This window comes from Typopeltis vanoorti, chromosome 9 (assembly GCF_054136105.1).
Source record: "Typopeltis vanoorti isolate ZY-2024b chromosome 9, IOZ_Tvanoo_1.0, whole genome shotgun sequence".
Classification (NCBI taxonomy): Eukaryota; Metazoa; Arthropoda; class Arachnida; order Uropygi; family Thelyphonidae; genus Typopeltis; species Typopeltis vanoorti.
The window spans coordinates 89,478,957-89,501,094 of NC_143557.1; the positions used below are offsets into that span (position 1 = coordinate 89,478,957).

The 22,138-nt window shown below is 35.6% G+C and overlaps 1 protein-coding gene across 1 annotated transcript in view; it reads right to left on the bottom strand.

Moving 5' to 3' along the window:
• The window catches only part of SMC6 (Structural maintenance of chromosomes 6), a 594,918-nt gene that overhangs the window by 403,239 nt on the left and 169,541 nt on the right, over positions 1 to 22,138 (bottom strand). Inside the window, exon 9 of the mRNA XM_090398426.1 lies at positions 10,218 to 10,298. Coding sequence (XP_090254552.1) covers positions 10,218 to 10,298 — 81 coding nt within the window. The remainder of the gene's footprint in view (positions 1 to 10,217; positions 10,299 to 22,138) is intronic.

The following is a 22,138-nucleotide window of genomic DNA, read 5'->3' on the forward strand; positions in this document are numbered from 1 at the left end:
TAGAATCAAACACGTCTTTTGCAAACATTTCTTCACCCATTCTATTTAAGTGGCTATACCACCTTAGATTAGCTCTGCTTACACATTCTTGAATGCTAACAATGTCATATCCCTTACTAATATATTCATTTTTAATATGATTTGTCCATTAATGCCACCTGTTCACTTGTCTAATTTTTCTCAGAGCCCTACAGATATCATATCTGTGATCTCCAGTCTTTGATCAAGTGCTTTATTTCTAACCCAACTCTCAGATCCATAATTTAAAACTAGTTTGAATACTGTATCTTGTATAATACTATTTAGTGTTTTGGCTAATTTCTCTCTTATTCCATATAAATTTATTCAACTGGCTACTCATCATACCAGCTTAATAATTCTGTTGTCTATTTCCAGATTTAACCTGCCATCTTCACTAAAAACTGTGCCTAAACAGCTGAAATATTTTACTTGTTCTATAGGTTCTCCATTAAGAATGCATCTGAAGTTTACTGCTCATGCCTAAATCATAGTTTTGGTCTTTTTATTGATGATTTTCATGCCAAATTTGTTACAGCTGTTATTCAATTTAATTAGTGAATCCTGGAGACTTGCACTAGATGTCTATTTAGAAGTACAACATCAACTGCATAAAGCAAAGAGCTAATTTTGACATCTCCAAATCTAATATCAGGCTTGATGCCACTTTCTTTCATGTGAGCCATATAGATGATGAATAAGAGTGGAGATAATGTGTATCCTTGTCTTATTCCTGATTTTACATCCAACCATCTTCCTATATTTCCTAAATTCAAACTGCTGACTTACAACTTAAATATTGATTATGTATTGCTCTATATAATGTTCTATTCAACCCATATAATTGTAGTGTTTTGAAAAGCTTTATCTGAGCACCTCATCGAATGCCTTTTCCAGATCTACAAAAACTGAAGTACGGATCCTTGTCATATTTTCAGAATTTCCCAACTATTTGTCTTAAAGTGAAAATCTAAAGTTGAACAACCACTATTTGGCTTGAACCCAAAATTTCTCTTCCACAATCTTTCTCAACCTTTTTTCAAGCATGCTTGCATAAATCTTATCTGGAACACTTAGTGGAGAAATTCCCCTGTAATTCCCACATTCAGTTTTATTCCCTTTAATTTATCATCCTACTAGTTTCACCGATTTTTGCTATCGGCTTCTTCAGGGATACAATTGGTAAGCGATATGAAGGTAACAGACCAGGTTTTAACTGACAGTTCTAATTCATACAAACTTAGTATTGTGCGAGAAATATGGTGTGTTGCGGGAACATGGTTTATTTGTTACGAGACATAATGTAATTGGAGTGAAAGTTCATTTCTTTGACGTTTAGTGATTTAATTAAAGTTTTCCAAATTTCTGGTAGGATTAAACCTTGATTCTTATTTGGGTTTCCTGTTGAACGGGTGACCATAGCAGTCGCCTTGAAGGTTCTGGAATGGTAGTTCTCTTCTATATAGGGCATATGACTCTTATCTCACTCAATAAGATGGTTGGTAGAGGCAAAGTGGGAAGAAAGGCCTGAAATATCTTGTCTGTTGTTTCTAACATAGCCTATGTGCTCTTTTTGTCTCATTTCGAAGCTTCTAGAGGGCTGACCAACATAACTAATACCACAGGAACAAGGTATATTATATACTCCAGAGTACTTGTAGAATGGATGAGGGTCTTTCAGTGATCTTAACAATTTCAGCAGCTTTGATGTGAACTGTAGACAAAAACACACAAATATTATTCAAGAAGAAATGAAAGAGTTTGAGAACAGGAACCAAACCTTGGAGATTCAGTGACATGCCCTGAAGAAAACACTGATTGATTCAGCCAGAGAGGCATGTGGTTAGGTTGTCTGCAAGGATAGAAAAATCAGAACTCCATGGTGGACACAGGAAGTTAAAGAAGCAGTGTAGGAAAAGAAGAAAGCATAACAAAAGTTCCTGGCAATTAAGTCAGTTGTGCTCTTAGAGAATACAGAGACAAATGTAAGAAAGCCTAAACACTGTGTAAAACTAGCTAAATAAAAGTCATGAGAGGACTTTGGCAAGAACATAGAAAATAAATATCAAGATGGGAAGGTATTCTGGAGGTTGTTGAAGGAGCTCAGAAATGGAAGAAAGGGTGCAGTAAAAGGAGTTAGAGATGATAAAGATAACATGAAAACAGGAGAAAAAAATATCATTGAAGTATGGAGTAATTACTTCGAGAAATTGCTGAATGAAACAAGAAGTAATAGCACAGTGTTAAAAAACACTCAACACGCATACAGTCAGGAATACATATCCATACTTGAAGTAGAAAAAGCCATCAAAGGCTTGAAATGTGGAAAGGCAGCAGGAGTAGATGATATTCGACCAGAAATGCTGAAGTATGGTGGTATAAAAGTCTTGCAGTGGCTGCACTGCATAGTTCTAAAGGCCTGGACAGAGGGATGAATTCCCGATGATTGGAGTAGAGCTCTCATAGTACTCCATGAGTCATATATAAAAAAGGGGAAAAAAAACTGAATGTGAGAATTACAGAGGTATTTTCCTACTGACTGAGTGTTCCTGGTAAGAATTATGCAAGTATATACTTGAGAAATGGTTGATAAGATTTGTGGAAGAAAATCTTGGTGAGGAACAAGCTGGATTCAGACCAAATTGAGGCTGTCAGGATCAGATCTTCACTTTACAACAAAGAGTTGAGAAAGCATGGGAATATAACAAAGATCTGTATTTAAATTTTGTCGATCTGGAAAAGGAATATGACAATGTGCCAAGAGAGAAGCTATTTAATACGCTACAGTTATATGGTGTCAGTGGGGCATTTTATCAAGCAATACTTAGTCTTTAAGTCTTTGAGTTGCAAGTCAGCAGTTAGAATTGAAGGAAGTACAGGAAGATGGTTTAATGTTAAATCTGGTGTGAGACAAGGATGTACATTATCCCCTATGTTATTCATTATCTATATGGATCACATTATGAAGGAAAGTGGTATTAAACATGATATCAGAATTGGAGATGTTATTGTCAGCTCTTTGCTTTTTGCGGATGATGTTATACTTCTAAATAAATCCGCTACAAGTCTGCAAGATTCCCTGACTAAATTGAATAACTGTTGTAATAGATATGGTATGAAGATCAGCAATAAAAAGACAAAGACAATGAAAATAGGCAGAATCGTTGAAAATGTCAACTGCGTTTTGAACGGAGAACTGGTGGAACAAGTAAAACATTTCAGCTACTTAGGAACTATTTTTTAGTGAAAATGGTGAATTAAATATGGAAATAGACAGCAGAATCAACAAAACTGGTATGGTAGGAAGTCAACTAAATAAATTTATATGAAATACGAGAGAAATTAGTCAATACACTAAATTAGCTGTATAGAAGACAGTGTTCAAACCAATTTTGACTTATGGATCTGAGCTCCATAAGTCAAAAGGTTAGAGCTGGGTTAGAAATAAAACACTTGACCAAAGACTAGAGACCGCAGATATGAGAGTCCTGAGAAAGATTAGAGGCGTCAACGGATGGCATCAATGGCAATATCATATTAAAAACAAGATATTAGGAAAGAACTTGACATTGTCAGCATCCAGGAATGCGTTAGCAGAGCTAATCTCAGGTGGTATGGTCACTTAAACAGAATGGGAGAGGAAAGATTAGAAAAACAAGTGTGTTCTCTGCCAGGTTGACAGGAAAATGACCCTGAGGAAGACCAAGATATAGGTGGATTGATACGATACAAAGTGCCTTAGATGACAGAAATATAAGATCCGAGAATGTTGGAGTCTTGACAAGTAACAGACTGATAGTTCCTACCTTCAGTTTTCTTGTGATGTTGTGTTTATTCTTCTTCTTCTAGATGTTGATTGATGCTTGTTCCAGTAGCTGACATTTTCACTGTTTGCTCTGATTCCCTGAAGAGAACAGTGGAGGCCCTTGTTTAAATGGGTGATGCCCCCAGTCTGCATTTGAGGTTTAAGAGTGGTCTGAAAAGTTCTCGGCCTCGACCAAAAATGGCAACACTATCGGCAAGAGATTTTTTTTTTCTAAGTTGGTACATCTGTCATAAGCATCAATGTGAAACTGAAAGTCATTCTATCAAGTAGTTTGTTTTATACGCTGTCTGAAGCAAAAGTGTTGTCTGTATCCCTTGAAATGGATAAAATCGCGTATCGTGCGGTTATAAAATTCTTTGTAAAAGAAGGTTTAACGCCAAAAGAAATTCATTCGGAGGTTCATACAAGTTTATGAGCACTCTTCTCTTTTGTTTTTGACAATTAAGAAATGGGCTGCCGAGTTTAAACATGGCCATACCAGCCTTGAAGATGATTCATGTGAAGGACGTCCAAAAAGTGTAACACCACCAGAAATCATTGATCAAGTGCACGATATGGTATTACTGGATGACTGGCAACTCAAAGTACGTGAAATTGCTGAGCCTATAGGCATTTCAAAAGAACGTGTAGGATACATTTTGCATGAAGAATTGCAAATGAAAAAGCCTTGCACAAGATGGGTGCCACGCTTGCTGATAGCAGATCAAAAACGCACTCACATGAAAATCTCTGAACAGTGCTTGGAGCATTTTAACAATAATAAAACAGATTTTGTGCATCGATTTATTACTATGGATGAGACTTGGATTCACCATTACACACCAGAATCCAAACAGCAGTCAAAACAGTGGACAGAAGCCAGTTGTTCAGCACGAAAGAAGACAAAGTCGGTTCCATCAGCAGAACAGGTCATGGCATCGGTGTTTTGGGATGCTAAAGGCATTTTTTGTTTACTAATTATCTTGAAAAGAGTAAAACAATAACCAGGGTATATTATTCCAATCTTTTAACCAGACTAGATGAAAAAATTCTTGAGAAAAGAACCGATTTGAAACGAAAAAAATCACATTCCATCAGGATAATGCACCTGCCCACAAAGGTGTTTTGGCAATGGGAAAATTGGGGAATCTGCACCATGAATTGTTCGAGCATCCACCCTATTCCCCAGATTTGTCTTCCTCTGACTTCTATCTCTTCCCCAAAAATTAAACCTCTTCCTTGCTGATCAGCATTTTTCTTTAAATGAAGAGGTGATTGCAGATCTTACTGAGAACCGTTACAGGGATGGGATAATGGCACTGAAGCATCGCTGGAATATATGTATTAGTCTCGAGGAAGATTATGTTGAAAAATTAAAATAATTTTGAAATTATAAATTCGTTTTTTCATTGTTAGGCCAAGAAATTTTCAGACCACCTCAAAGATACCTTCTAATGGGGCAAAACACATGAAAGTGAGGATTAAACATTTAGGGTAGATGCCCAGTCAGTTCTCTACATTCCTGAAAGGTGATGTGGAGGTCTCCTCACAGTTATTTGGTTTGACCCTTAAGTAACTACCAAAAAACCAGTATAACAAAAAAAAAAATCCACTGCCAAACCTGATCATCCAGGCACTTTAGAAAAAAAAATTTTTGTGTGATCTTAACAGATAACACACACATGGCCTTCCATTAAGCAAGACCAAAAATTAGCTACTCCATCAAAAGATTCTCTTCATCATCAAAACCACCATGGTATTCAGAATATTCCCTGGTCTTTAAAACTAACACACTATGAGAGTGGAATATACAGCCAATATCCATATCTACTACAGCCATTTTGAGGTGAATGAACATTTAAGTGACACAGATCACTGGATCCAATTTGGGAGGGGGGGGGGGAATTTCCCTATTATACAGAAGTAATACAAATCAGAGAGAGTGAGAGACACTATTTCTGGAATGCACATTGCACTTTAACGATCCTTAAATCATAATAAATACGGGTGTTTCACTATACCAAGAATCTGAAAAGCTATCATAATCCTTTCTTTTAGTGTTGCATGGTGATCAGCACTCATTTTAGAAATTATGGACTTTACAACTGTGTTATAAAAAACTCTTTTCATTTCCCGACATTTTGATCTTCATATTAAGATCATCATCTGGAGCATATACAAATATACAGAACAAGCTGAGTTACATTACATACAGTAAGCTACAGAAACAATGATCTGATCACAAGTTATTCTACTGGTATGAAATCTAGTGGGGGGGGGGGGATTTAATTATTTATAAACTACATCAACTAAATTCTATTTATGATAACATGAATAAACATTCTTTCTTATAGATAGTTTTCTTTCAGTAACAATGATGTCCTATTTTTTAGCATTACAATTGTTATTTTTGATTTAGGAGCCTGGATTATCTATAGGCCTGTTTATAGTTACTCTTAGAGAGGAAGGTTCCGTGGGTCGAATATGTGCCTTCCATATGTTTGGGATTTTTAGACCATCGTTATTGTTCAGATTGGGGGTGGTTGATAATAATCTCACAGGTTTCCTTAAATTTGCATTCGTACCATATTTTGGTGTGATGTAGACAACTAGTGCTTTTACAGTCAATTCTATGTAAGGTGTTCAAGAGCATGATCAGAAAGGCCAGTTTTACCATAATTATTATATTTAATGTGTCATTTATGTTCTTTTTGTCTGATCGGAATTGTGTGTCCTGTTTCTCCTATATATGGTATGTTGCAGGTGCAGTAAATAGGGTATACTCCAGGGTGGGCCAGCAGAGGGAGTGGGTCTTTGGATGAGTTGAGTAAGCTTTTTAATTTTGCAGAAGGTTTTAGGGTGGCTTTGAGGTTGCATTTTTGTAGTGTTCTGTTAATTTTATCTGATGTCCCTTTAATGTATTGAATGGTTATAGTTTTATTGTAGTCTGATTTGTCTTTGTTTTTTATTGAGGTTTTGTAGAGAATTTTGTTAATAGTGTTTTGGCTGTAACCATTTTTTTTGAAAAGTATTGCTGATAACTTTAAATTCATCTTTCAGTGCATGTTCACTGGAGCAGATCTTTAGAGCCCTTTTTTTAGAGTATTAAATGACACCTAGTTTTTGTGCTGGGGGGTGGTAGGAGTTTATGTGTATATATTGGCCAGTATGTGTCGGTCTCTGGTAAACAGTGAAGGAAAGATTGCCAGAAGAAAAATGTATCTAACCTGAACAAAAATGACTGTAAATCTTTCTCAATTTTGGGAAGTTACACTGCTCAATACTCACCATGTAAGTGTTCCTTAATTTGCGATTAATTTTTTGTTTATATTTAAAAATAATTTATAATACAAAAAATAGTTACACACCGTGTAACTGCAATTTAAATTTAGAGTACACATGGTTAAAAGCTATGTATGGTCTGTACTGCTGTGCAGTGCAGAAACTTGGACCTGGAAGACAACATTGATAAAAAAAAAAACTTGAAGCATTGGAGATGTGGTCAAACAGGCGAATGTTAAAAATCCTATGGACAGCAAAATCATCCAATCAAGTAGTACAAATGGGGAAATCACATGAACTTTTAGATACCATAAAAAGAAGAAAAACTGCATATCTTGGTCACCTACTTTATAATGAAAAATATCAGATACTTCAATTGATTATAAAATGGAAGAAGAAGACACAGAAGATGAATAAAATCTTGGCTAGTACACATCAGACTGGCATGAGCTCTGAGGGACTGTTCAGAGTGGTTGAGAATCGCTCAAAATTTGTCAAGGTGGTTGCCAGCCTCCGATAGGAGATGGCACTCAAAGAAGAATCTATTAATGCAGATGGAGCCATTCTCCTGCAGCAAATAGTGTGCATAATATCACACACTTTCAATTGCATTGTTGTTCTCTTTTTTGAGTGTTCCTATAATTGTATTGATAATAGCTATGAAACTTAGACGAAAATTTTACAAATATAAACATTTAAATTAAATGTACATGATTCTGGTAATAGTTTTGCTCTTTTCTTTAAATTTTCCAAAAATATTTGATGCATAGATTTCCAATAGGAAAGCTTTCCCTTTTTTCTTTATGCTGGCTATAGAATCATGAATTAATTAATTCATGATTGCAGCTAATGAGCAAAAGATTTGTTACAACAAAAATAATAAAGATGCACTCTAATTACAACTAAAATATATTTCTGTATTTAACATTACAGTCACCTCATGCTGTAGCCAGGTTCTGAAAATCTAGGAGCAATCAATGTTTTCATTCACAGAATCTTCTAAGACCACTTGTTCTCCTAAGATATACTACTACTACAACATGCAGTAACAATGTAAGAAGATACAACAATCCCTCAATTAATGCACCTGATGCGTTCTTTAAAACAAGCACATTAATCGAAAATGCACTAATCAGATATAGTAACCTACAGGAAAAAGTATAATTCGTTCCTCAAATTTCTTTTTTGACCCTTAATTTTTTTTTATAAAAGAAATAGGGTACATCTAAGGGCTTAGTTAAAGGAAAACCATGAAGCTGAAAGACAATAACACATATTCAGAATATAAATTTATTTTTCTACTTCTTAACAAAGGATTGAGCTAACGTTGTTTGGAAGACATTCAGTTTCTTTTTTTTTTCATGCAATGGATGGTATGCCTCTATTGCCTCTTCTACTACTTCTGAATTTTACTGCTTCTCTCTTCGTCAGGATCGGCTTCTAACATTGCTGCTTAAAAACTTCGACTGTACAAAAAATATTTTCAAATTGTTTCTGTGAAATCTCTTTGGGCTTGTCAGTGATTAAATTTTCTTCATATTCTTCAGGATCTTTGCACCGTGCATCTAAATATAGCAGGTCGGAATCACTCAATTTTTCAGAATGAGATTTAATTAACTTAGATTCATTTGAAAAGCCTCTAAAATCATTTGCACAATCATTTGCTAACAGGTTATAAAGTCACAAAGTTTAATTTCATTCAACTTTGTGACTTTATAACCAGGCTGAGATTTCTCTGATTTGGCCAGAAAAGTCTGGAAGATATTCGTTTCCAAAAAAGGCCAGTTTTATCGGCATTAAATATTTATTGGTCACAATAGCCCCTTCTTCCACAATTTTCTTCAAAATCTCTGGATCATTTGCAGCCACCTCCTTATCTGCATTTGCAGCTTCACCTGTGATTAGAACATTATGTAGGCTATTTCTCTTTTTGAAAAGCTCAAACCACCCAGCACTAGCATGGAATTCTTCTTCTTTTCCACATTGATAACCCTTTCTTTCAAGGTTGCAAAGAGACAATGTTTTTGATTTAATAAGGTCATTGTTTAGCGGTATCCGTTTTTGGTTACAATCTTCGATCCATGTAGAAAGAAGTCTCTCTAATTCAATCATTATAATACTTTGATTTCAAGTGCATGCATGATGAACTTGAAGCAGCCTTACCATTCTCTTTGTATTCAGCATTTTTGCTTAAAATTGCTTGTATAGTTGATTCACACATTTTTATGTTTCGTCCTATCTTTGCTCTGGACTCACCTTGTTCATTTTTCTTATTATTTCAAGTTTTTCTTCTGATGAGATTACTTTTCGAATAATTTTCACACTTCCACTTTTTTGTTCACTAATTCTTTTACTCGTAATGAAAGGGAAAAATACTTTTAAATAAAATAAAAAAGTAACAAAAACAATTGCAGAGAAGGCACGAGATATGATCATCAAAATGCTATGTAATTAGCAGATGATATAAATTTTGGCAGTAAATATGGAACATAGTATACATGGAAATAGCATAGAATGCCATTAAAAAATAACTTTCTAAAATGTTTTAAATCAAGGATCAAATTATTTAATTCTGGTGAATGATTTTTTAAAATAGTTAGCCATAAAATATGTATGATGATAGAAAATTTTTAAAATCTGTAACATTTAATTTTAAGATGTATATAGGAGCACTAATCAAATTTGGGTATAGAAAAAAAATGACACACTAATTGAAAATGCACTTATCAGAAGCACATTATTCGAGGGATTGCTGTACCATCATAAATAATGAATAAATACAATTTGCATTAATAAGAAGCTAACCTAGTCATAACAGTAGTCATGCTAAATCAATAGATCTTACTAACAAAATAATATCTGTGGACTTTAATTTGGCTGTATGTTTAGGTAGAATTTATCAATAAAATTTAAAAAATCAACAATGATGTTTGTTAACAATAAAATCTAGAATATAAAAATTCAATATTTTGATTTCACATAAATCACAATTTATTCGAGTTCAAAACAGTAATTGGTAAATTGCAAAATTTACATTCATTAAAAGGTATAAGAAAATATTATCAGGCATATTAAACCCAGTTCAAGAATTAAAAGATATAAGATATCTTACTTGAGCTTCTTTAACTTTCTGTTGGTGTCTGGATAATTGCTTTCTTAAATTATCTATTCCTTTTTTGTTGTTGTCCAAAGTCTATCAAAACGGAAACAATGATAAAGGATTAAACTACCCTTAAATAATACTATTTTAAAATTAACTACACAAAATTAATCACTGGTAATCATTCTTTTGTGATCTTAATAAAAGACTGATTTTTTTTTTTTTTTTTGGCAAGCTACACACACACACACACACACACACACACACACACACACACACACACACACACACACACACACACACACACACACAAAAATTCTGAAGAATGACGGTACATTGCACCATTCAATTAGAAAAGGCCTAAGTTCGATTTCTCGTCTTGACAGAAGGAATCTTTATATGGACTTTTTCAATTGAAGGTGAGTTAGCTGATCTCATATAGAGAGAGGTAGCAGGGTTTTTTCTCCCAGAAACTCAGATTTTTCATTCTGCATACAGACAAATCGGCCCTTCAGAACACACGTAATTTACAGACAAAAAATACTAGTTGTGGTGGTGGGCAGTACATGACGTTGATGTAGATGATTGGTAGCAGAGGTTCAGTCTAGTGGTGGAGGCGAAGAGTTGTATGGTAGGTGTCCTCCCATGATGAGTGTTCGGACTCCTTGGAGGTGTCACGAATAATAATAATAATACGTCAGTGTGTTCGGATGACTGTCTCAGCATTAAATTTTTATAAGATGGGAAAATGTAGTCTAGTCAACCTAACCAATTTTCCACATGGGAGTCTATGTAGTAGAGCATGGTTCCAGTTAGGATATAACAAAAAAAAAAAAAAAAAAAAAAAAAAAAAAAAAAAAAAAAAAAGGAAATTATCACTTCCATAAAAATTCTCTTTGACGTCCTGGACAAGCAGTAGAAGAATGACAGTGAAACAGACTGTAAAATCTATTACATAATATGAGTAGATAGACATGAAAGAATGCATTGTATTCATTATTAAATAGAGAAAGAGACTGTTATTGTCCAGCATATGCTTAATCTGGCCTCACCGATTAGTGTTGTCACTACCTCTACAGAGCATCATATCTAATAAATTCACTCATAAGTAGGGGCTGAGGCTTGCACTATGAGATTAACAGGGTCAATCTGTGTTAATATAAGAATATGGCGGTAAACAAATGGAACACATATGGTAGTAAGAAATCCCACTGAGAGGTGGATGGTTTACAGATCAGTGTTAAGATAGATGCCCTGGAAGAAGTATGGCTACCACTAGGATAGTAACTCCTCCATGAGCAGGTCCATCTCCAGTTCTGTAGTTATGAATAATAACAAAATGCCTTAAAGCAGGATACTCACTGAGTTTTAAATATGTTTCCTGATGACAAAACGAGACGAGTTGGTTGGTTTATAGTTTATTTGGCACAAAAACTACAGAGGTCATACTGTGCCATACTAAAGGTTACAAACATTAGCATTTACAGAAAATTGTTAACAATATGACTGTACAAGAATCTGGTTTCATAAAGCAGCATCTCTAGGTAAACAGAACTGCTGCAGAGGGCACAGCAACACACAAGGTCAGAGGTTATTACAGTAGTGCAAAAATAGTTAATATAAGTTAATACATAATATATGAAACACTAAGCCAAGGAATGCTGTATCTACATATATGTAAAATTATAACAGATGCCTTTATAGCAGCACAAAAATAGGCAAAAAGGGATTATTATACAATATGCATGGATGAAAATTAAATTTAGCAATGCAGTAGAAACAGAATTTAGGATACGTAGAAACAGAATTTAGGATACGTAGAAACAGAATTACTAGAAAGTACACAAATAGGTAAGATGTCTAACAGCACTACATGATTATTCGAAAAATAAAGTAGTAAAAAGATGCATACACAAAATGTATGTTAAGTAATCCAGTATCTACATATAAACAAAATTACTGCAGAGGTTTCATCAGTATATAAATAGATAACTATAGGTTAACATATGTATATACAAAACAAGTCAAGGAAAGCAGTGTCTACATCTAGTAAGATTACAACAAACATTATTATACTAATACTTAGAGTCAGAAAGGAATTATTATATAGCATTGATGCATAAAATTTAAGTTTAGCATTATGGTATTTACATGTTAACAAAATTATAGCAGGGTAATACAAATATACAAGATCAAGGCTCATGGTAATACATAATTGGTCAGATTTAACCTAATGAATAATACATAGGTATAAAAGTTAAGCAAAAAAATAAAAAAAGTATTTACATGTAAACAAATTTATGGTCAAATGTGTTTGTACAAATTAATTCTTTCTAAAAAATTAAAAACATCATGCAATTTGCCTGAGTCTGCTAGCATTTCCCTGAGTGTATATGGTTTGGTTAAATAGGTGAAAATTTCATTCCTCTCTCGTGCAAATTTTTGACAATCTACCAGAATACGATGAATAGTGAGATGTGTGTTGCATTTTTCACATATGGGAGGGTCATCAGCGCTCAGTAAATGAGAATGTGTAAGGTGACTGTGACCTATGCAGAGCCTAGCAAGGACAACTTCCTCCCTTCTCTTTGTACGTTGACTAGAATGCCAGTGTTTAATTTCAGGTTTAATGTTATATAATTTGTTTGTTGATGTTTCTTGCACTGTTAACTCCCACTGAGCAATTAGTTTTGATCTTATAAGTTGTCTGTAGTCTGTATATGGAACTGTCAAATAGTATGTGGAGAAGGTATGGGCTGATTTAGCAGCTGCATCTGCAGCCTCATTTCCTTTGATTCCGATGTGGCTGGGAATCCAGCAGAACGGAACATCGAAATTAAGGATTTTCATTTTGTGAAGCAAGTGTAGCACTTCATAAAGTACTGGATGAGGATTATACATAGGAAAGGAGATAGCCTGTAAAGAGCTCAATGAGTCTGTATAAATTACACACTTTTGGTAGCAGTTTTCTTTTATATGCACAAGTGCAAGTTGAATGGCATGTAACTCTGCTGTATAATTACTGCAGTCTGGTGGGATCTGATTTGAGATAATAATGTCAGGAAACACAGGCACAACCAACAGAGGTGTTAATTCTTGAACCATCAGTATAGATGGGTAAGAAATCAGTGTGTGCTGCTCTGTGTGCATTAAACAATTGCAGGTAAATGGATGATGGGAGTATAAGATTTCTGTAGCTGACAAAGTGAGAGGTTGCAGGATGGTGTGCAACCCTGCCATGGAGGAATGCTGTTTTTTTAGTGTAGCTAATGTTGTCAACATTTATACTAACAGCTTGCACTGTTTCTTTAATATGCATACCAAAAGGATGTATAGCAGTTTGATGTGTGATATTGAGCTTCCCAATGCAGAGAGAAGATACTATTCCATGTAGGGTGATCTGGGAGAGATTTTATTTTTAGGGTGTAATTAAGAGACAACTGTTTCCATCGAAGTAATAGAGCTGGTTCATTTGCTTCTACATAGAGACTTGGAGTGGGTGAGGTGCGAAAGGCACCAGTAGCTATCCGTATATCCTGATGATGGATGGAATCCAACCATCGTAGGTTACTCTGTCTTGTCGAACCATAGACTTCGGACCCATAATCCAGCTTTGAACATATAAGTGCACGATAAAGATGGAGCAATGAAGCTCGATCAGCACCCCGCCCAGTAGAGGATAGAGTGCGAAGGAGGTTCAAAGTTCTTTTGCACTTTTCTCTTAGTTGATGAATATGTGCTAGAAATGTTAGTTTTCTGTCAAAAATGAGTCCCAAGAACTTGGTTTCTGTAGTTGCTGGAATAACAGTAGGTCCGATTCTTAATTCAGGATCTAGGTGATGATGAGTGCGTTTTCGAAAGAAGTGTAGACAGACACTTTTTTCTGTTGAAAACTTAAACCCATTATTAATAGCCCACAGAGAGGCATGATCAATTGCTTGCTGAAGTTGTCTTTCAGTTACCCTCATGTTACGTGAGTGACAGTAAATTGTGAAGTCATCAACATATAGAGCATTGTCTACAGTGGGAGGAAGCTGTTCAATGATTGAATTGATTTTAATAGCAAAAAGGATTACACTTAAGACAGAGCCTCGGGGGAAACACCTTCTTCTTGAAGATATGGTCGAGATAGCGTACTTCCCACTCTGACTTGGAAAGTTCACCTGGACAGAAAGTTTTTAATAAATATAGGGAGGTGTCCTTTGAGACCAAGGTTATAGAGGTCTTTTAATATGCCATATCTCCCAGTTATGTCATAAGCTTTTTCCATGTCAAAAAAAAAAAAAAAAAAAAAAAAAAAAACCAGAGACAAGATGTTCTCGCTTCAGAAATGCATCTCTTATACAAGTTTCTAACCAAACTAAATGGTCTAAAGTTGATCGATGTCCACGGAAACCACATTGTGTATTGGAAAGAAGACTGTTGCTTTCTAAATACCAGAGAAGTCTAGCATTAACCATTTTCTCTGGTATCTTACAAAGGCAGCTGGTCAGAGCAATGGGTCGATGATTATTTGCTTGTGTTGGATCTTTTCCTGGTTTTGGGATAGCAATGACAATTGACTTATGCCAAGAATTTGGAAACTCTTCCTCTGCAAGTATTCTATTGTATAATAAGAGAAGAAGATCCATAGAAGATGACAGTAGATGTTTTATCATTTCATAATGGATGTCATCAGGTCCTACTGCACTAGGGTGAGATTGTAGAAGAGCTCTTTTTAGTTCCTCCTTCACAAATGGCTGAAGAATGTTGGTAGAAAAATTAAACCTTTGTTTCTCTTGCTGCTCTTTCAGTATTAAAAATTCCAGAGAATATGAAGCTGTTGCTGAGATTTTAGCAAACGTTTCTCCCAAAGTATCTGCAATAGCTTTGGGATTAGCAAGAACACTTCCATTATAGTCTAAGGTGGACAAACAATGTGTACTATATCTGCCTTTCATTTTCTGGATTTTATCCCATACAATTTTTGGACTGGTCATTTGATTAATTGATATAGTAAATTGGATCCATAATTGTTTTTGACTCTGACATCTTACAAAACATGCTTTGGCTTGAGCACACTTGAAAGTTATTAAATTTAATGTGGTGGGGTATCTACGAAATATGCCCCATGCTCTGTGTTCATCTTTTCTGGCTGCCTGACATTATGCGTTCCACCAAGGATAGACTGGAAATCGAGATGATGTTTTTGGGATGGAGGTTGTTGCTGCCTGGACAATGCATTATGTTATATATTTTATAGCTTCATTGATAGGTGTTTGACTGATGACACCAGCATTAAATTTTGCAAGATGAGAGGAAAGTGTTCAGTCAGCCTGGTCCATTTTCCATATAGGTATCCGTGTGGGTGAACATGGTTCCTGTAGAAGAACCTTGATATCATCAATATTTTTGCAGAATCCAGGACAGTTCCAGTACAAGAATTTTTCTATTCTTTTGGCTTCATAGATATATCCAATTTTTGAGAGGCCTTTTTTTGGTGTGTGTTTGTCAACTGATTTAGGAGTATGAATTATCAGTGTCCAACTTTTCCTCTGGAAAAATATTTAAATACATCATCTGATGTGTCAGGATCAGTTGATAAGTTTAAATTTAGTGAGTACAGAAGTATCTTTTTACTGTAGCAGTGTCTAGCAGTTGTTCTTTTATTGATGCCTTTGCCATAAATTTCTTGACTAGCACTTTATTATTAAGTGGGATCATTTTAAGAGTTGTTTCAGGAGTTAGACCATAATAGGTCAGGCAATTAATGCACCCCACAAAGAAGCATTTATGATCATAGAGTTCAGACATGCTAAAATTGGATGGTAGAATAGACATACATGTTTGTGCTACTTTTGATATTTTCTTAACTGCCACATTCTCAGTATAAGAGAATTTAAAAATTCTCTTATACTGAGTCAGGTGTTATGGCAGCTAGCTTTTTCTTTGCATTCTGATATGAGATATTTTGTTTTGTTTTTATCTTTTGTATTTCTTTTTCATCATTACTCCTTTGGCATGCATGGGAGTAAGCCAGATGGTCTCCATCACAAATGATACATTTATAAAAAGCCATGACAGCCAGTTTGGACCTTCCTTAGCTCACCCAAGATCTTAATGTACTATAGGCCTATAACCTTTCATGAATAGGAATCATGTTAAAAATAAATAAGTACTGGGAGAACAGTATATTTCAGGGAAACCTAAAATAAACATATTTCAACAACGTATAGAGCCGTGCTTTGCTTTTCACCCTTCTTGGTCACCAGTTTGTGATAATGTGAATCAGATATTCTAGACCAGGGGTCACCAAACTTCTTTGACAGTTGACCCCTTCAAGAGTTTCTTGACTTTTTATCGACCCCCTCTATTTTACTATTACGTAATTATAATAGGACGAGCAAAAAAGACGCTTATGTGAGTTTTTAGATTGTTTATTTTATAGTTACAGTGTTTCTTGTATGTATAATATAGTATATATATTATTAAATTGGCTTAACGTCAAAGGGATACATTTTTGACGTCCTTCTTAACATTGCATATTTGATAGGAGGGATAAATAATATATAAAATATAAAATTTAATTTAGATAACAAAATAACAATAATACAATCTTCCTATTGGTATATATAGGATGTACAAAACTACCAGTCCTGCTCAACTTTTCAACACAGAGAAGTTTAGTTCGTGAATGAATAACAATTGAATTATAATATGTATGTTGATGAATTTTAGAACATTTAATGCTCACTTGAATGTCGATACACAAAAATGAGACTGGGATCGAATACGTATAAGTAAATAAGCAACCATGCACGTATAGCAATCTCACTCCCGCCGCACGGGAACCACCGACATCCGTTTATTGCTAAATACGTCATTTTGGCCTACTTGATTGGCCTCCGTAACTATTTTCATGACCTTGCTCCATCTTACAGGTCCTATTCATGTCACTGTTCCCAAGATTCACTCTTAATTGCATTGTCATTCAGGATGGAGGTAATCTCCAAGTTAACCAAATTAAATATTACCTGTACAATGATGTCTTATATTTTTCTATCGACCCCTTAGCCTGAATCAACCCATGGGGGTCGATATCGACCACTTTGGCGACCACTGTTCTAGACCATTCTTTCTAGAATATGATCAACAATTTATGTACCACTATTAACCACTATTGAATGCAATGATCTGGCATATATCCAACATTCTAGTTTATTTCAAAAGCATTCTGTGGATTGAGTTAGGAGTGTGCAAGCCAGTCAAGTTTTTTCACATCATTTTTGTTAAACAATGCTACAAAAGTACCTGTACGTGACATGATACATTTCTGTGTTAAAATATACATACAGATCTGTTCTATAAAAGTGAAACAATGTTTGAAGTATTGCCTTATGTAGAAATGTTGCCACTACAACCACAGGACCAAGTTCATATTAGGAGAAACAGCTCCAGACCACTTGCCTCCACCATCTGATTTCCTAGATCAGATGCTGCATTCAGACATAAGGTATACTCCAGGTATTTTCCCATAAACACACTGATACTCACCCATTCAAATAGAAAAGGGTTGCATAATCCATATCAAGGATTTCTGATAAAGAACTGGCTTAAAGAAAGTCCATAACTTTCTTTAAACCAGTGTAGTCTGCACTGTTGATTGTCATGGCTGATACAGTAAGAACCATTTCTACAGATACCAAGAAAGAACGGATCTTTACAGTGTCCTACTACTAACCTGAATGCCTGCAGATTCAGAACTCTTGGTTGATTATTTCCACTGCCAAGATTTCTGAATCATCCATTTGTCTATATTTAATTCTTGTAGATAAACTTTTACGTCGGTAATCCATAACTGTCAGATTTTAGGGAAAGACAACGTATAGTAAAATATTAATTAAAAAACTGTAATTAATACTTCTTATATTTCAGTAATGTTACATTACCATCTTCAGGGAACACAAAAATAATGCTACGTGCATGCAGGCACTAACACTAAACAAATATGGCTGAAGAAAACAACTGAAATCGGTCCTAAAGGTGCCCCCTAGTGTGCTAAACTGGTTGTCTTGACTGTTGGGCTGATATTCTAAGAACGCAAGCATATCTGGGGCAGTCTCATGCATCTAAATTTGTTGAGGTTTGGGGAGTTTTTTTAAAGCTGATGCTGATTCCAGGAATAATCTCTCATATTTACACTTGCTGTGGTGTAGCAGAGTGGTTTTCTTCCAGCATATTTTGTGGCGGGCATCCAAAGCATCGTCAGCAAGTCCTGAGTAGTTGCATTGGTGGAACTGGATATAGTCCTTATGTTCAGATATCCTGATATTAACTGTCCTGCCTGTTTGCTTGGCCACAGCAGGATAGTTTGCAACTACAAGGGACCTGGTAGGTCTAGGGGAAGTGGCTGGTCTTTGATGGAGTGGATAAGAGATGTCAATTTTTTATATGGTTTGTAACAAGTTGTCAGGTCATATTTTTTTAGGATTTTTTGTTAGCTTTTCAGAAGTATCCTGGATATAAGGAATGGTAATAGATTTAGAGTAATCTCTGTTATGGAGGGGGGGGGGGGGGTTGTGGTTAATTGGTTTTAATATTTTTGGGAGGGTTGTGGCCATTGGCTACAAAGGTGTTAAGAATACATTGTTATTTGAACTGATTAATTTTGTCCTGTTATATTAGGGTTTTTATAACCCCATATTGTTGGGAGGGGGCAGGAATCTATCAGGCTGGCATGTAGTCAGAGTGTCAAGGAAAGGGAGACGGTTGTTGTTTTCCTTTTCCAAGGTAAACTGGATCTTGGGGTGTTGATTGTTTAAGTGTGTTAAGTTGTGGAGTGTATCCAAGCCATGTGGCCAAAATCTTCACAATGGAACTGTGCTGTGCATTATTCCTGGAATCAGCCTCAGCTCTAAAAAACTCCCCAAACCTCAACAAATGTGGATGCATGAGGCTGCCCCAAATATGGGAAGCAACTTGTATTCTTAGAACATCGGCCCAACAGCCAAGACAACGTGATTTAGCCCACTAGGGGGCACTGTTAAGCCTCTAGGACCGACTTCAGTTGTTTTCTTCAGCTATATTTGTTTAGTGTTAGTGCCTGCATGCACATATCGTTATTTTTTATGTTCCCTGAAGATGGTAATGTAACATTACTGAAATATAGGAAGTATTATTTAAAGTTTTTCAATTAATATTTTAGTATATGTTGTCTTTCCCTAAAGTCTGACAGTTTTGTCTATATGTAGAAATTGTTTTTTCTTGGTAAGAAAGAAAATAATTTTCTTTTAGACGAAAAAGAAATTACAGACAAGAAATTATATTATTGTTTTAACTCTTTATCCAATGTTAAATAAAATGAAAAGTTTACATGCGAAGTATCTTCACAATGGAACTGTGCTGTGCATTATGGGATATTAAGGTAATTGATGTTAACTAAGCAGCCTCTATACATAAACAGCCTTGTAATGAAGATATACTTCACATGCAAACTTTTGTTTGCTTAAGGTTGGATAAAGGATTAAAACAAGAATATAATTTCTAGTCTATTATAATTTGTTTTACCCTCTGGTCTTTTTGTTGGTAGCTACTTTCTCTTCTCTGAACCATGGTGGCATCCCTAAATTTCCAATGCCTGATAATGTCACCAGAAATGATTTTGAGTGGGACAGTGTTTTTTAGCACACTGTGACGAATGGATAGGCCATCAATATGGCATTCAATGATAACATCTTTTTTAAAGTCCACATATCATTAACAGTATCTAGATGCAGTCGACTCTAGGGGGATTAGATATCTTTACCTTACCGGTTGCATTGTAGTTATAGAGATAGAATGTAAGGGGTATAGTATTTTCAGGTAGGAGAGAGAGAAAATATGAGGGGGGGGGGCTAGTTACTGCTTATTTATTTCTTTTCCAAACACAAGTGGTACAACATTATTTACAACAAATTATGATACATTACAAATGAGAACAGCTTAAATTTGATAGGTGAATTATACAGGGAATAATAAGTAAAATATGATAATAATGATTAGTTTCCTTTCATCCATACAGATGGTAGGGTCAGCTATGTTATCATACTATGAGCAAGGTGTTTCCCGTTGCCTTCCTTGTCTTACTATATCCTATAGCTGTATCCTGTGTGTTCTTGGGTCTGGTGTGTCCTAGGTTCGATTCCCGTCGCCGACATGACGAGTTAAAGGATCTTCCTCAGCCATAGCCAAGTTAGCCAGTCTTGGGCGTGGATAGCAGGGTTTTTTCCTGCCAGTTTATCTGGGGTTTTTCATCCCGCAAGCAGGCAAACCAGCCCTGTGAACACCCGGATCTACAGCCATAAATACTTAACCCCCCCCCCCCCATGAGGGGGCTCAACTCATCCCAATAGGGACAGGGGAAAAAAGGGAGGAAACTCCAAATGAATAAATAAATAAATAAATAAATAAATAAATAAATGGGTCTGGTTTGCCTGTTTGTGAGATGAAAACCCCCAGGATAAACTGGGGAAAAAACCCTGCTGTCCACACCCAAGACAGGCTAACTTGGCTCTGGCTGAGGAAGATCCTTCAGTTCCTCATGTCTCTGACAGGAATCGAACCTAGGACACTCCTTCCCCAGGCATATGGTTGCAAAATGCATAGTCACTAGGCTAACTAGCATGGACTAAGTAAAATATGAAGAAAAAGAAACTATACATAAGTTATATACAATAAATATGGTCAGACATTCCTCCAGTATCTTGCACAATTAACTGCTCTTTCTGTGCAGGATATCAGAGAATCCTCTTTCGTGCAAGGTGATTGAAGAAAGGGACAAGAAAGAAGGTGTTCCATGGGTTGTTGCTGATGATAGTAGATGAACTACAGCCAAAATGAGTAGGAAATGAGAAAGACACATGGATGGCACTTGATTTGTAAGCAATCCGGTCAAGATAAAAGCAAAAACGGGTCAAATATATACATGGTTGCTACTCTAGCCCAAGGATTTAAGGTAGTGTTTCTCAACATGTGGTCCACGATGATGGGACAGATGGTCCACAGGCAGACTTAAATTAAATAAATAAATAATAACAAAACAAATTAAAATTGAATAATAAGTAAAAATTATTGAAATAAAATGGATTGAATTATTTTAGTGAGGTCTTCGAACTAGTGCTCAGAGTGGCCACTGTGTTGCACCAGCATGTAGGAAAATTGACCAAACTCCATCATTTAGAGGAAGTAAAAGTCATAACAAGGCTTCCATAGGAGAACCCGTGGAAGGATCATTAACGATTTGCTAGCCTGATTGGCTGAGTGGTTCAAGTATCTGCTCTCCAGCCAAAAGGCTGTGGGTTTGAATCCTGCTGTGGGCATGGATGTTTGTGATTGTCTGTGAAATTACTAGTGGTGGTGGGCGGTAGATGGCGGTGGTGTAGTTGCAGTTCATTGTAGTTGGTGGATTGAGTGGCGGAGAGTTGTAGAGTAGGTGCTCTCCATCAATGAGTCTTTGGACTCCCTGGAGGTGTCATGTAATAGTAAATACATTAAAAAAAAAAAAAAATGGCAGCAGAATGTTCATTCCATGAACATTCTGCTGATACAATAATCTATAGCAGCAGAATGACGAGTAATAAAAGAGGGGAGTGAACAATAATATGTTCACTATTATGTTTTGTCAGATTTGAGGTAAACATGTATTATCCACATTTCAAACAACTGCTTGTTGTTTATTGATTGTTATTATTGAACGTTTTCCTCCTTCAACCAAGGCTCAGCATATCGTCAGAAGTGTTAACTCACGACACACTTGGACAAAGTGTGTCATGAGTTAACCCCAATATTTATATATTTTTCAAAAATGTTTATTAATAATGGAAAAGTGGCTTAGAACTAGGACTTTGAAAAGAAAAGCAAATAAAACAGGTGATGCTAACCGTAATTGTGACACACGTGTTGTAACAGTGAATAAA